At 35.2% G+C, this 17,690-nt stretch overlaps 1 protein-coding gene across 1 annotated transcript in view; it reads left to right on the top strand.

Moving 5' to 3' along the window:
- The first annotated feature begins 1,334 nt into the window (after positions 1-1,334).
- Positions 1,335-17,690, top strand: part of LOC128642247 (thyrotropin-releasing hormone receptor-like) — a 111,685-nt gene continuing 95,329 nt past the window's right edge. Inside the window, exon 1 of the mRNA XM_053694952.1 lies at positions 1,335-1,711. Within this exon, the coding sequence (XP_053550927.1) occupies positions 1,335-1,711 (377 nt within the window). The remainder of the gene's footprint in view (positions 1,712-17,690) is intronic.

Raw genomic sequence — 17,690 nt, 5'->3', positions numbered from 1 at the left:
TAAATTACGTTGCCACATAAATTATCATTCATAAAGTGCTTACATTTAGTTCAAGTACTTAGAAACTTGCTCATTTTTCACACAAAAAGGTGCAGCAAAGTGTATAAATGTGTCTAATGGAAAAGAGGAACATAAGATCTGTACTCAAAGAAATATAGAACCACCTGCAGGTTTATAAAGACAGTCTGAGGTCTCTCAATCCCCCAGCTGATAGCTCAGGAATTAATCTGATGATCTCCAGAGAAGGTGTCAACAGGTCTATCTATCTATCTATCTATCTATCTATCTATCTATCTATCTATCTCTATCTATCTATCTATCTATCTATCTATCTATCTATCTATCTATCTCTATCTATCTATCTATCATCTATCTATCTATCTATCTATCTATCATCTATCTATCTATCTATCTATCTATCTATCTATCTATCTAAAATTTCTACTAAAATTTAGAGAAATCTACACACACATACAGTATATTCATTGAAAATGAATGTGTATATATATATGTCTATGTGTGTGTGCATGATACTTCTGTCAGACACACAGACTAAGAAGAATAAATGCATTCTGTACAGAACGATAGATTTTTATTAGAGGGTTTAACCTCAAGAATATATTTTCATAGTGCTTTCAATATAAGGAAGATAATGGGGAAAATATGTCCTTAGAAGATTGATTGTAGCAAGCAATCACAAAAAAACATAGTTTTTAAAGCAGATGAGAACCAGAAGACCCACTGAGTCTGCCCATATTTACTTTTGAATATACGTAGCCCAAGGTTCCTTTATTGCTCACAGTATTTGTCCTTACCACTACTATTGGATATCAATTCAATCAGTTAAGCTCCCATTCCGCAAAAATGTTTTTCAGCAAATTACTCTTGGGCCTCCTCCCTCTAGATTGAGATCACTGCCCATTGTTCTTATATTGCTTTCTGTAAGAAAATGCGTTCATACTGATTACACATATCTATCAGAACATGTTCATTTATATACTATTTGTGTCAGCCCTGCAGCATTCTCTGAAGAAAAATGGCTATGGGCCCTATACGATTACAAAATTCCAAGTACTTGTTAGATCCTGAAGCTCTATGGAGTGTCAGCAGTCATATCCTTCCTTAACTCTCTTTGTTTTTTAATTGCAGATGGTGGATAAATACTGATTATGTCCTGTTGTATGCTGATTTGTGGTATTTTGAAGATTACTTTCATTCCCAATCTCACCATGAGACAAGCTTTTCCCAATCATCATAGGCTTGCCTAGGATACATTACTATTGTTTTAACTAAACAGTTCTAGCTCATCATCCAACTACTGAATTACAAGCAAGATGGAGAACAGCAGCAAATTTGATAGCCCAACCAATGTCTCCTTAGCTAACAACGACTTGGTTTTTAGTATGGTCGAGTACAAGGCAATCTCTGTATTCCTGGTTTTAGTGATATGTGGTGTTGGCATCATTGGAAACATTATGGTAGTTCTGGTTGTGTTTACCACCCGTGATATGAGAACCCCAACAAACTGTTACCTAGTTAGCTTGGCTGTTGCAGACTTGATGGTACTAGTAGCTGCTGGATTACCCAATGTTTCAGACAGCTTGGCAGGAACATGGATCTATGGGCATGCTGGCTGTTTAGGAATAACCTACTTTCAGTATTTGGGAATCAATGTGTCTTCCTGCTCTATCACAGCATTTACAGTGGAGAGGTAAGCCTACAACCTACACCAGTTTTTTTCTAATAAATAATTTACAAAACTAGAGACACATTTACATCTTTAGGTTCCCAAGTCATTGGCTACCCAGATGTCCATGTATTCTCACTTAAGTTTACAGCACACTGTAGATCATAGGGATCAGACTGCAATCTTGTATTTCTGGATTCCAGTCTGTTTGAAGAGCAATTTTAATGAGTTTACACAGTCTTATAAGTAGTTTTCATATTTTTTGTCAATACATAAGTAGACCAGGTTTACTAGTTTTTTAAATTACTTTGCAAGGCATAAACTTGTCAGATACTAAGCATTGAGATACTTCAAAAGAGATATTAAAGTCCATCAGAAAAACTGTTTTCACATTAGTTTTTGTATTATTGTTTTTGTTCTTCTGTTTTTTTACAAAAAGACAATAAAAACACAAAAAAATAAAGAAAAACACAGGTTCAGATTACGTTAAAATCAGCACAAAGTTATCACTTACTATAACTATATTAATAAAAATACACAGGAAAAAATATCACTAATTATGTTCAATGTCTTCATCTTACCCCTTCTTCTCTCTCCCCTCCTCCATACCCCACCCAGAATTGTATGTGTTTTTTTATACATTATATAGGTTTATACAAAGGGAAATATTTATTTTTAAAGGGATAATTTTATTTTTTAACCTTTCCCAAGTTAAAAAGGGAGGGTTCAAAAAAAATGTTTTAAATATATTTTTTAATTACTTTCGACCTCTTTAAAACCCAGTTGACCATTTTCACATGGTATATCTTAACGTTTTACTTAAGACTATCAATCATACTCATTTTATTTTTTGAAAATAATAATTTCATGGTTTCATTAAAATGTAGATGGAAAAAGTATCAAATGTCATACCTTTAAACGATTAAATATAATATTCAATAACATTGTCCTATAAATGCTTGTTTGTGATTGCATCTAAAGGGATTTAAAACTCCAAAAAAACAAACCCTTTTTTGATTCAGACAGACCATATAATTTTTAAAAGTTTCCAATTTACATCTATTATCAAATTTGCTTACTCCCCATTATATTCATTGTTCAAGAGAAACTTAGGTAGGTATCTGGAGCACTCTCTGACAGGAAATAGTGCTGTCATCCAGAACTCTTGCAAATGGATACAATTCTTGCAAATCTGCTGCCATATAGTGCTCCAAAAATGGGCCAGCTCCTAAGCTTACTTCCCTGTTTTTCAACAAGAGAACAAAGAAAAATTGATAATAAAAGTAAATTAGAAAATTGCATGGTCTATCTGAATCATGAAATAAATTTGGGTTTCATATCCCTTTAAGTGTTTGAAAATTGTAAAAAATGTTAATTAGTGATGCACCAAAATGGAAATTCTGGACCGAAACCAAACCCGAAAATCCATGATGCACTTGGCCGAAAACCAAGACTGAATTTTGTTTTTCTTCCATTTTTAAAAAAGTTTCCAATTTATTTCTACTATGATTTTTTTTTTCTTTTTCAATTTAAACATTTTTATTTGTATATTTTCACATATAGAAAGGTGTAACAGATGGCATTGACAAGAAAAGTGGACAGCTTAATACAATATAAAGTTGTCGGTCAGTGCCACATTTCCATCATGGACAGGGGTAGAATTTAGAATGCTTAATATTTCTTACTGACACAGTCCATATGTCGAGATGGTAGGAGTGTTCATTGAGTATAAGTCGACAAGCCTTTGTTGCATTTATTTTTATAACATTTTTCATTAGTAAATTAAATTCAAGCAGTTTAACACTTTTTAACCAATAAAATGGTGATAGCAATGAAAGAGGTGATGAAAGAAAAGAAGGGGCTTTAGGTAGTTGTAGTGGTATTGTTTTGGGGTAGGATGTGGTAAAGGGGGGAAGGGGGGAAAGTAGGCTGGAGGGAGGGTAGGTTTACCTGGGGTTTCTGAATGAATTGCTCCCCTTCCTACTAGGGTTTAAAACTGCACCACAGGTTCAACATCTCCTGATAGTAATCCAGTTTGCCTGTTTTTATGTAGTGAAATCGTTCCATTTGTAATAAGTCTAAGGTTTGTGAAAGCCACTCTAGGAGTGTGGGTATGGCGTTTGATTTCCAGTGTTTCGTGATAAGTTTCTTAGCCCTGTTAATCATTATAAGGAGAAGGGATGTTTTAATTTGGTTCTGCATTTTGGATATATTCAGGAATAGCAACAGTTGCATGTTGAGTATGATGTCAGTGCCTACCATCGTAGACATGGTTTTAAATACTAAGTTCCAAAATGTTGCCATCTGAGGACATGACCACTATATGTGGTGCATGGTGACTCTATGTCCGCATCCTCTCCAGCATTTGTTGCTGATGTGTGGGTTGGATTTGTTTAGTCTAGAGGGGGTTAGTTACCAGCAGGAGGCTTTAACTGCTGTTTGGAAAGATTTGTGCCATATTTTTGGATCATATTCTGTATTCATTTATGTATTCCAGGCCCAGGTGTATGTAGGTAGTGTTTGTTCATCAGGCAGTAGCAGGATTTTGTATAATAGGGAAACAGCGTGTCTTGGGGGAGTGCTTTGAGTGCATAGGTGTTCGAAAGGAGTGAGGTCTCGTTGCATTTTAGATATTTGTCTATGCATTGAAATGTAATGTATAATTTGCAAACGAGACAACCAGTTGGGAAAGGTTGTTTCGTTCCATTGTTGTAGTTTTTTTAGGGGCATTATGGTTCCTTGTTCATTCGCATCATGTAGAACTCTGTCCCTCAGTCTGTAAGTGGGTCTGTAAGGGGGTCTATGGGATGAGTGTGTGTTTCCCAGTGATAGGTCTGTGTTTTCTCTGATAGGGAGAAGTGGTGAGTAGGTAGATGAGATATGTGGATTAGTGGCTGTTATTTTATCCAAAACCCTGAATGTTTCTGCTATTGTTGGGTAGTGGGGCAACAAGTCCGGCCTTTTTCTAGGTTCTGTCCAAGCTAGTGTTGCAACATTGCCTCTGTTAAATATGTAATTATTTAATTGGACCCAGACTTTTTGGTCCGAATTGTAGGATCTGTTGTAAGAGTATAGCTTTTCTATAAAGATCAAAGTTAATTACTCCTAGACCACCTCTGCTTCTGGGTAGGTACTTGGTTTGTCTCTGCTCTTCTTCTCGCCTCATATGAAATTGCCTATGAGGGCTTGTAGTTGTAGTATAAATTTTGTGGGTAGAGGGATTGGCAGAGTCTGAAGAGTGTATAGTATCCTTGGCAGTATGTTAATTTTAATAATTCCAATTCTACCCAGCCAGGAGAGGGGCTTACTGTTCCATGAGTTTAAGTTTTTCGCTATTTCATTTTTTAATTGCAAATAATTGAGAGTGAATAGAGAGTCAGGTTTTGCGGTGAGGTATATTCTAAGGTATTTTAGTTTATCAGAGGCTAGTGTTTGGTGAAGTGTTGAGACAACTTGTTGGATGAGGTGTGGTGGCGATGATATGTTAGGTAGTTCAGACTTGGACAGGTTGAGATGAAAGTTGGAGATTTGGCCATATTTATGTAATTTGAGCAGTAATTCTGGTAAGGTAGTGTCTATGTTGGATAACGTAAAAAGGATATAGTAAGCATACATTATAAGTTTGTGTTTTATGGTGCCAGTTTTTAGTCCTGTGATATTGTTATTTAGTCTGATTTTTTGGGGCCAGGGCTTCGAAGGAGAGAATGAAACGCAGATGGGATATTGGGCAGCCCTGTCGGGTTCCGTTGGATATGTGAAAAGGTTCTGAAAGGGTCTCATTTACTCTCACCCTAGCGTTGGTAAATTAAAGTCAACTGTTAAATCTGATTCTGTTCCAGAGAACTAATTACAAAATAATACAGTATATTGATAGTTAATATTGTTTTAAGTAGGGATGCAGAAACATTTTGGCCTGAAAATGGCATTATCGTTTTTTTCTATTTCGTTTTTTTTTTTTCGGTTTCATTTTTTTTTGCCTGTTTTTTTTCTTGGTAAAATTATTGTGTAGCATATTATTGTTTTAAGATATTATTTGTCCAATTTTAGTGTGTTACTTTCAATAAAAGTTTGGTTGATATATTTTATTGGCTTACAGTTTTTCAATTCAGATCCATTCATTAAATAGTCTAATTATGCAATTTTTTTTTATATATTTTAAAATAATTTAAAAAAAAGTAATTTTTGAAACCCTTAAAGTGAACGTACCTTTCTTCTTTTCACAGCCGGAGAAACTTCCCCCACCTGGAGATCCTCTCTTCACACATCAGCAATGACTAATCCAGCTTCTTCCAATCACGGCTTCCCCCCAGGGGAGTCATTGCCTGAGGCCATGCCATGATTGGAGGAAGCCTGATTAGTCATTGCTGACGTGTGAAGAGAGGATCTCCGGTAAGGGTTTCAAAAATTACTTTTTTTTAAATTATTTTAAAATATATATTTTTTTTTGCATAATTAGACTATTTAATGAATTAATCTGAATTGAAAAACTGCAAGGCAATAAAATATAACAACCAATCTTTTATTGAAAGTAACACACTAAAATTGGACAAAAATATCTTAAAACAATAATATGCTACACAATAATTTTAAGAAGAAAAAAACAGGCAAAAAAAAAAAAAGAAACCGAAAAAAATAATTAAATAGAAAAAAATGATGATGCCATTTTCAGGCCAAAATGATTCTGCATCCCTACTTAAAACAATATTAACTATCAATATACTGTATTATTTTGTATTTAGTTCTCTGGAACAGAATCAGATTTAACAGTTGTTTTTTTTACCAATTATCCAAATAAAGTCAAGTCCTAGAAAACTATTATTATATGCAAAACAGTAAGTCAAGTAATGAACTCAAACAGCAGCTCTAGGCTAGCATTTAATTCGAAATATGCTACACAATAATTTTACAGAAAATAACAGCCCAAAACCCCCCTAAAAACAAAATAACCGAAAATGCCATTTTGAACCAAAACGTTTCTGCGGTCGAAATTTCAGTGCATCCCTAATGTTAATTATAATTAAGCACAAAATGAAACAAAAGGGTCATTTGCATATATTTAATGAATTGAGCTTATTAGGAGACATATCAAACACGGGAGGCAATCAATAGAAATAATGACAGTTTCTGCATTTTTTTTTTTTATTGTTCAGCAAAATGCATGGACAGATGTCTGCTACAAATAGAATTTCAAATGTTTATCCAATACAAATTCAGGAAACCCATATATTTTGGTACTATCACATTCATAACTCAGACAGGGTAACAAATAGCTGAACTGAGGTCAATATTTTCACATGAAAAATTCCAAAACACATGAACTCAAACCATAAAGTCCTTAGTAAAATATAGCCCCCTTACTTGAGGCCACATAAACCTGAAGATGCTGGCAATATTCAGGAAGTGACACTCTATGGAGGATTACAAATAGCTGCAATATTGTTGTATGTGTGTACATATATATATATATATATATATATATATATATATATATATATTTATATATATAAAGAAAATATTTAATCATATGTTACAACTTTAAGAAAGTAAGGTTTAGTGAATACTTACCAACTGCCCTTAGATATCAGTTTATTTTTGGTCTAGCTCAAAAAAAAAATGGAAATAATTAGAAACTAATAATAAAGAAAGACCTTAGTCTTTTGAAAGCAAAGGAAAGTATCACTACAGTAGACAAGTTATCAAAGGATGTTGTTATTTCCTTGACATATGGAAGTAAAGTAGTAAACAAAATAATCCTACAACAAGCAACTCATAGGGCCAGATTTTAAGTGGTGCGCTATTTAAAGGGACACTCATTCAAAATAAACTTTCATTATTCAGATAGAGCATGCCATTTTAAACAACTTTCCAATATACTTCCATTAACAAAATGTGCACATTCTTTTTATATTTAAACGTTTTGAGTCACCAGCTCCTACTGAGTATGTGCAAGAATAAGGGTGTATGCATTTGTGAATGGCTGATGGCTGTCACATGGTACGTGTATGCATTTGTGAATGGCTGATGGCTGTCACATGGTACAGGGGGAGTGGAAAAAGACATAACTTTTAAAATTGTCAGAAAAAAATCTACTACTCATTTGAAGTTCAGACTAAGTGCTACTGCATTGTCTTGTTATCTTGCATTTGTTGATTATGCAAATCTACTGTGTTGACTGGTCCTTTAATGCTCCTGCTCTATTGCTCTAGAAGTAAGCTTTTTGCACTCCTAGGTTTGCGTTTGTATTATGAGTTGAAAATAAATTGTTTTTGCTTGTACTAACCTGACGAGCGCAGAAAACAAAATTTAGAATATTGCGTGTTTGTTCGCGTTCGCGTATTCCCCATAGAAGTCAATGGAGAAAAAAAAACTGGAAAAAACACCCTACTTTTGCCCAAACCTGATTACATATTCTCACGTGCACTAACTCGACATGAAAATATGAATATTTCACATAGAAGAATATGTTCTATTTATTCATAAATTCATATTTCTACATATATCTCATATTTTTTTGGTACTGTATATATACTGTATATACTGTGTATATATATATATATATATATATATATATATATATATACACATACATAATTATATATAGGTATCGATATATACAGATATAAAAAGGAATATTTATTTAAAAATACTTATTCTGCTATGTACAGGACATTGGAATATGGACAGTTGAAAAAACATGTAGAGGCATAAACAATATAAAGTAAAAGAAAAGGAAACATAATGAAAAAGCACATATTAAGCACAAATGTAAAATCATTCACAAGAATCAGATCATTTCAGAAGAAGATTTGACTACAACACATAAATCAAAACAAAAATCTGTATAAGGGATGAATTATTCTGCTCTTATAATGTATTAAACATGTCTTCATCCAATTCAAATAGGCCAAATCACCTCAAAGATAACTTTGCTTCAGTTTTAGATGAAAAACAAAACATTTTCTCAGACACAATCCAAGGGACAGTTTATCATATAAATGTTTTAAAGCCAGAACATTTTTATTTGCTGAATAGGTTAGAGTGGGGAAGGAATTTATTAGAACTAGGAATCACTTCCAGGGTACAGTAAAGCAAATGGGCTTCAAAGTTCACCCATGGGCCTCTAGTTATCAAGCCGTCAACCTCAAATACGCTGGAATTCCGCAGCGTATTTGTGGCGAGGCTGATTTGCCTACGTTATCAAGCCCTGCTGCCCGGCAAAAGTAGAATATAGTGACGTAAGCTTCGATCCGCCGGACTCAGTCCGACACAGATCGATTCTTACGTCACTCCAGATGTTCCAATGCAAGTTCGGCACAATCTGACTACTTTTGGGAGTTATCAAATGACTACCAGGTACGCTCGGCACTTTTCCGGCCCAGCGTACCTGGTTTTCAATCCGCCACCCTGGAGGCGGCGGATCCCATATGAATCAATGAGAGTCTGACCATAGCGAAAGTTCATGTTCCCTGCTGCCCGACATCCCATTGATTCCTATGGGAGACGTCTGCACCTAACACCCTAACATGTACCCCGAGTCTAAACACCCCTAATCTGTCCCCCTACACCGCCGCAACTAAATAAATGTATTACCCCTAAACCGCCGCTCCCGGAGCCCGCCACCACTCTAATAAACTTATTAACCCCTAAACCGCCGCTCCCGGACCCCGCCGCCACCTACATAATACCTATTAAACCCTATCCTGCCCCCCCTAAACCGCCACCACCTATAATAAATTTATTAACCCCTATCCTGCCAATCCCGTACCCCGCCGCAACTAAATACATTGTTTAACCCCTAAACCACCGCTCCCGGACCCCGCCGCCACCTATATTAAACTTATTAACCCCTAATCTGCCCCCCCTACACTGTCGCCACCTATAATAAATTTATTAACCCCTATCCTGCCCCCCCTATACTGCTGCCATCTATATTAAATTAATTAACCCCTAAACATAAGTCGAACACTAACCCTAACACCCCCCTAACTTAAATATTATTTTAATAAATCTAAATAAAATTACTATTATTAACTAAATTAATCCTATTTAAAACTAAATACTTACCTATAAAATAAACCCTAATATAGCTACAATATAACTAATTATTATATTGTAGCTATTTTAGGATTTATTTTTATTTTACTGGCAAATTTCAATTTATTGTAACTAGGCACAATAGCTATTAAATAGTTATTAATTATTTAATAGCTACCTAGTTAAAATAAAGACAAATTTACCTGTAAAATAAAAAACTAACCTAAGTTTCAATTACACCTAACACTACACTATAATTAAATAAATTATACCTATTTAAAACTAAATACTTACCTGTGAAATAAACCCTAAGATAGCTACAATGTAATTAATAATTACATTGTAGCTATTTTAGGATTTATATTTATTTTACAGGTAACTTTGTATTTATTTTAACTAGGTACAATAGCTATTAAATAGTTATTTACTATTTAATAGCTACCTAGCTAAAAGAAATACAAAATTACCTGTAAAATAAATCCTAACCTAAGTTACAATTAAACCTAACACTGCACTATCATTAAATAAATTAAATTAATTAACTACAAATACCTACAATTAAATACAATTAAATAAACTAACTAAGTTACAAAAATAAAAAAATATTACAAGATTTTTAAGATAATTACACCTAATCTAAGTCCCCTAATAAAATAACAAAGCCCCCCAAAATAAAAAAATTCCCTACCCTATTCAAAATTACGAAAGTTAACAGCTCTATTACCTTACCAGCCCTTAAAAGGGCCTTTTGCAGGGCATGCCCCAAAGTATTCAGCTCTTTGCATGTTAAAAAAAATACAACCCCCCCAACATTAAAACCCACCACCCACATACCCCTACTCTAACCCACCCAAACCTCCCTTAAATAAACCTAACACTACACCCCTGAAGATCTCCCTACCTTGAGTCGTGTTCACCCAGCCGGGCCGATGTCATCATCCAAGGGGCGCTGAAGATGTGTTCCATCCGATAGAAGTCTTCATCCAAGGGGCGCTGAAGAGGTCTTCCATCCGATAGAAGTCTTCATCCAGGCGGCGTCTTCAATTTTCATCCATCTGGAGCGGAGCTGAGCCTTCTTCAAACGAGCCGTCGCGGAGCCATCCTCTTCCAACGACGCCTACCCGACGAATGGATATTCCTTTAAGTGACGTCATCCAAGATGGCGTCCTTCGAATTCCTATTGGCTGATAGGATTCTATCAGCCAATCGGAATTAAGGTAGGAAAAATCTGATTGGCTGATCCAATCAGCCAATCAGATTAAGCTTGCATTATATTAGCTGATCGGAACAGCCAATAGAATGCACAGCCAATAGAATGCAAGCTCAATCTGATTGGCTGATTGGATTAGCCAATCGGATTGAATTTGAATTTGATTGGCTGATTGGATTAGCCAATCAGATTTTTCTTACCTTAATTCCGATTGGCTTTAACACTCACAAAATGACTTTGGGCTCCATTTACTATTGTTGGAAAGACATGATTGGCCTCCCTGAATCATTTCTGCCTGACCTCGCTGCGAGTGGGCAGCATATACTGTTTGCATTTAACATTGCATAAGCATTGCACCAGCAATGCTTGTACAATTCTGCCCCTTGCTCGCTGGTGGTCAATCGGCCACTTACATGGGCTGTTATATATACATATATATTTATGTGTTTATTTATGTGTTAATATGTGTATATATACTCATATAAACACATAAATATATATGTATATATTCATATATGTGCAACAATTGTACCTTTAGGGGTACAACAGCTTGTCACTGGGGCAGTACCCTCAAAGGTACACCCGTTGTACCCTTTAACATGGGTTCATATTGATACCCTTGCAGATTGTAACTTTACAAAGGCAAATGAGTACCTTTGGTGACTAGATTGGACCTCAATGCTAAGGTACCATAATGTACCCTTAAAAATGGTGCACACTTGGCCTTTAAAGGGTACTGCCCCAGTGACAAGCCCTTTGTACCTCATGATGGCAAATTTGTACTCAACACAGCATATTAAATTGCTGCACTATAAATTTTATTATATAACATTCAAATATGCATTAATTTACTGTGAACTTGTTCAGACAGTATTACAATAGCCACACTGCAGTTTTATAAGTTTGGATAGTGCAGCCAAATAGCGGGGCCTTAAACTGCTACAGGAACTCCTGAAAGAACCAGGCTAAAGCACCAGTTCCAAAAGGAGCAACTCAAAATGTTACATTTCACTCTGTACTAGACTCTATCAACACCTTATTTAACTTAGGGTGACACACCACATAAAACATAAATATATAGCAAACATATAGAAAAAAGCACAATAATAAAATATAATTCAAACGAAATGAGTCTATTTCCCCCAGTGCACATTTTGGTGATGAACCTTCTACCAATAGATGGAGCTGTGTTACACATGTCAAGGAACTTTCAACCAATAGATGGCGCTATGGCGTGTTACACAATGTTCATGTATGTGACTGGGGAACAGTTACAATTTTTTAAATTTATTTTTTAAATAGGTTCTTAAACAGCTCTTGTTTATTTTATAGAATTTAAAAAAAATCTTTGTAATTTAAAGGGACAGTCTACCATAGAATTGTTATAGTTTTAAAAGATAGATAATCCCTTTATTACCCTTTCCCCAGTTTGGCATAACCAACACAGTTATATTAATACAGTTTTTACCTCTGTGATTACCTTGTATCTAGGAACCTTCTTCCAGCCCCCTGATCACATGACTGTGACTGTTAATTATCTATTGTCTTAAATTTAGCATTGCTTTGTGCTAGATCTTAAATAACCCCCTGTGCCTGAACACAGTGTTATCTATATAGCCCACGTGTACGTTCTGTCTCTTTGTGTTGAAAAGAGATTTAAAAGCCTGTGATAAGAGGCAGCCCTCAAAGGCTTAGAAATTATCATATGAGCCTACCTATGTTTAGTTTAAACTAAGAATACCAAGAGAAATAAGCAAATTTGATGATAAAAGTAAATTGGAAAGTTGATTAAAATTAAAAGTCCTATCTGAATAATGAAAGTTTAATTTATACTAGACTGTCCCTTTAAGTTAATATATTTGCTTTATGTTTAAGAGTTAACATCTTGATGCTCTCAATATAAACATTAAAATGTTAAGTGCTTTTTTAATATTTATAAACAGCAACACAGTGTCATTGAAGGTATGGGTTAAGTATTTTTTATTGCTTTGCACACTTCTTGTGTATTACTAACAACCATTGAACATTAATTATTTTGCTGTACAACATGTATGTTGAATTCATTTTTGGTGACTGCCAGTTATGTGTTCATTGAATAAATGAGGTGCACAAATTATATAGACTTGCAGGGTTTGGCAGCCTTGAACCACCCATCCCCCTCAACATTTTAGTCACACAAGTGATTGTACCTTTTCTGGGTGATTAAATGGTACAGACATGTACCCTTTGACAGTTTGAAACAGTACCTTATTTACCCCTAAATTGTACATATTAGTTCTTTAAGGTGTAATTATGATCCGTTGAGGGTACAACCACAGAAGTTGTACCCCTAAGTGTTTACAAAAAGGAATCCCAACCGTACTCTTTTTTTCTGACAGTGTACATATACTGTATATATATATTAATTTTGCTGCCCATCGATGTGCGACTTACCCCCTTTGCTACGCTAGGTTCTCTGCCGTGGCTATTGGTATGAGAATGAGGCTTCCACTAGAACATATGGAATCGAGTGCAAAGCTACCATGCAATTTTGTGAGCTGGGATTACAAGTAGAGCACATATATTGCGCTCACGTAAACGCAATTGTGCGCTCCTCTCGTAATCTAGCCCAAAATGTTTAAATATAAATGCATATAGACATATAGAATACAATATGCATATAGACAGGCGAATTGTGATATCATAACATATCCGATGTTTAAGTATTAATTATATTTTAATATATCGTTATGATTAAATAACTCAAAATGTTCAAAAAGACCAGCTATCCTCCAAGCACTCAATAAGTCGAAAAAGGTTTATTAAATGGAGAACTTACGCGTTTCAGCAATGTATGCCTTAATCATAGACATGTTAACTCACTGAGGAATAGGGGGCCTATCTATCAAGCTCCAAACTGAGCTTGACGGCCCGTGTTTCTGGCAAGTCTTCAGACTCACCAGAAACACAAGTTATGGAGCAGCGGTCTAAAGACCGCTGCTCCATAACCCTGTCCGCCTGCTCTGATGAGGCGGACAGGAATTGCTGGAAATCAACCTGATCGAGTACGATGGGGTTGATTGACACCCCCCTGCTGGTGGCCGATTGGTCGCAAATCTGCAGGTCCGACAGACATTTGTTAAATAGGCCTCTAGGTATTAATATAGGGAATCATCATTAGCAAATAATTTCATGCTGTGGATCTTAAAGAAACAACCGCATTGTACAATAAAGATACGTTATACATTGGAACCATGGCATATATGCAGGAAATATACATGCATTGTTAACTTATTCAGTTACACAATTTTAAGTAAACAAAATAGGATCCCATATCTAATAAACTTGGATACCTTTATGCATATTATCCTAGTGTAACCAGTTATGACGTTAACTGCTCTTAGTCATTTCCTTACATAAACCTTAAATCATTAACTGAGTTCTCTATAATTCAGCAACTACTGCAAAAGGCTCACTACTTAATTGTGCCTTATTTTAATTAATTCAATTCAACTTCAATAAGTACAGTTGAATGCTGGAACTGCAGTACTAGTCTCGTTACCAAAAATTTATAATGTAACCCTCAATATTAAAACCATGTGGTCTCATAGTACGCAACTGAAAAATCCAAAATACGTCCCTGTAAAAGAGTTTAGTGGTCCTATACCACCTCTTGGGGACCCTCGTACCCATTCAATCAGCTGCCATTTGAAATAACAAACATCCTGGTTGTGTTTGACAATAAAGTGACATGCTAAATCAGAACTTTCTTCTTTCTCCCTGTTCAATATATTGAGATGTACCCAAATGCTTGTGCGTGCTTCCCTAGAAGTGCAACCCACGTATTGTAGCTCACATTTGGTACAATTAGTACAAATCAAAACTTATGTGTAGTCCTAGAGTGAAAACGTCTAGTTATTCTTGCATGACTGCAAGCTATGCATTTATTGGAATGACATTTAAAGTGTCCTTTTATATCTAGCCAACTATTCCTACTAAATTAAATAACTACCAATTTTTTTATGGTTCTAGATACTTTATTCCCATGTATTTTTTCATTAATTTGTTTGTTTATATATTTGTTCATGCATTTAGGGCAAGGTTAGGAGTGGATCGCTAACAGTTACGTGCAAGGGAAAAGAGGTTTATTGTGGGTGTTTGCGCGTGTTGGATGTAGTGCTTGTATTACAAGTTGAAAGTAAAGGCGATTGCTTGAGCACAATTGAAGTTAACATGCGTCAGGATAGTGCATCCTCAGAGCTCTGGTTAACTGTTTTGCGAAACACAAAAGTGTCACAAAACATCAAGAATACATTAAAAAGTACAGTCAAACTGATAATAACACTATAAAAAAAATTATTACAAAAAGATATTGCACAAAAAAGTTATAAGGGCTCAAAGATATGAGTGTAATGCTCGTGGGATAGTCCTCTATCAAACCAAACTTGGCCAGTAGTCTTCTTATTCCGGCATCAAGTGGAGTGATAGGGAATATCCCAGAGCAGAGGAAGTTTGTAAAATAAGGTAAGCAGTACTCACAGAAGGCAGGGCAGTCCTTGGCGGCAATAGGAAGGCAATCCGGCAGTATAGTAGATAAGGGGTAAACCAATAGAATGACCAGGAACAGGCAGGAATCAGCAATAAAGGGAAATCCAACAGTATAGCAGTTCAGGGGTAAACCAATAGAATGGTCAGACAAGCAGGGTTCAGCAACGGTATATCAATCCAGCAGTTTAGGGGTTAAGCAGGCAGAGTAGTCAGACAAGCAGAGTTCAGCAACAGTATATCAATCCAGCAGTTTTGGGTTAAGCAGGCAGAGTAGTCAGACAAGCAGAGTTCAGCAACAGTATATCAATCCAGCAGTTTAGGGGTTAAACAGGCAGAGTAGTCAGACAGGCAGAGTTCATTAATGTACACAAACAGTAACACCTATACCTGGGCAGAGTAGTGAAAAAAAGGAGGCACTTACATAGGCGCAGATTGGGGCCAAGGAAAAACCACAGGTGCAATCCAGGCAGCATCCAGGAAGAGACAGCGAATGTCGATGATGTCATCGCCGCACGCTCACCACCGCTGCGTCCATGGTAACGTCCATAGCAACAGACAAGAGGTGGCAGCGTGACAATGAGGTCTCAGTTGTTAGAAAATAAAGACAGGCAAAAAGCTTTTTTAACATAGCGATACATACATATACATGTCTAAATATGGATTTGTATGTATATATATATATATTTCTATGTGTCTGCATATGTATTCAATGTATTTATATGTGAATATATGTATTTACAGACATATATACACATATAAACACATAAATACATACTGTATGTACGTATATATATATAAATCTTCTTGATGCTATATTTATATTTAATAAAGTATTATACTGTGTATTTACTGTAAATATTTAACATTCCAAAGTTCTGCTTGTAGCAGAATATGTTCTATGTATTTATAAAAAAATATTCCTATATATATATATATCTGTATAGATCTACAGTATACCTATATATAATCATATTTTGCACTTAAAGAGATAGGGTTCTATAAATAATAATATGAACCAAAGCAAGACAAGGTTGCACAAGCTAACACATTTAAACCAAACATTTATTAAAGACGTGGTAAAGAAACCAGGTCTGCCTTCACAAAATATTTTTTTCCAATGTTTAACCCCTTAATGACCACAGCACTTTTCCATTTTTTGTCCGTTTGGGACCAAGGCTATTTTTACATTTCTGCGGTGTTTGTGTTTAGCTGTAATTTTCCTCTTACTCATTTACTGTACCCACACATATTATATACCATTTTTCTCGCCATTAAATGGACTTTCTAAAAATACCATTATTTTCATCATATCTTATAATTTACTATAAAAAAATTATAAAATATGAGGAAAAAATGGAAAAAAACACACTTTTTCTAACTTTGACCCCCAAAATCTGTTACACATCTACAACCACCAAAAACACCCATGCTAAATAGTTTCTAAATTTTGTCCTGAGTTTAGAAATACCCAATGTTTACATCTTCTTTGCTTTTTTTGTAAGTTATAGGGCCATAAATACAAATAGCACTTTGCTATTTCCAAACCATTATTTTTCAAAATTAGCGCTAGTTACATTAGAACACTAATATCTTTCAGGAATTTCTGAATATCCATTGACATGTATATATATATATTTTTTTTAGTAGACATCCCAAAGTATTGATCTAGGCCCATTTTGGTATATTTCATGCCACTATTTCACCGCCAAATGCGATTAAATACAAAAAATCGTTCACTTTTTCACTAATTTTTTTCACAAACTTTTGGTTTCTCACTGAAATTATTTACAAACAGCTTGTGCAATTATGGCTTAAATTATTGTAAATTATTCTCTGGGATCCCCTTTGTTCAGAAATAGCAGACATATATGGCTTTGGCGTTGCTTTTTGGTAATTAGAAGGCTTCTAAATGCCACTGCGCACTACACGTGTATTATGCCCAGCAGTGAAGGGGTTAATTAGGGAGCATGTAGGTAGCTTTTAGGGGTAATTTTAGCTTTAGTGTAGTGTAGTAGACAACCCAAAGTATTGATCTAGGCCAATTTTGGTATATTTCATGCCACCATTTCACCGCCAAATGCGATCAAATAAAAAAAAACGTTAAATTTTTCACAATTTTAAGTTTCTCACTGAAATCATTTACAAACAGCTTGTGCAATTATGGCACAAATGGTTGTAAATGCTTCTCTGGGATCCCCTTTATTCAGAAATAGCAGACATATATGGCTTTGG

The sequence above is a fragment of the Bombina bombina genome, chromosome 1, assembly GCF_027579735.1.
Source record: "Bombina bombina isolate aBomBom1 chromosome 1, aBomBom1.pri, whole genome shotgun sequence".
Lineage (NCBI taxonomy): Eukaryota > Metazoa > Chordata > Amphibia > Anura > Bombinatoridae > Bombina > Bombina bombina.
The sequence above is the reverse complement of the archived record's forward strand: the minus strand, read 5'-3'. Positions and strand labels throughout refer to the sequence as shown.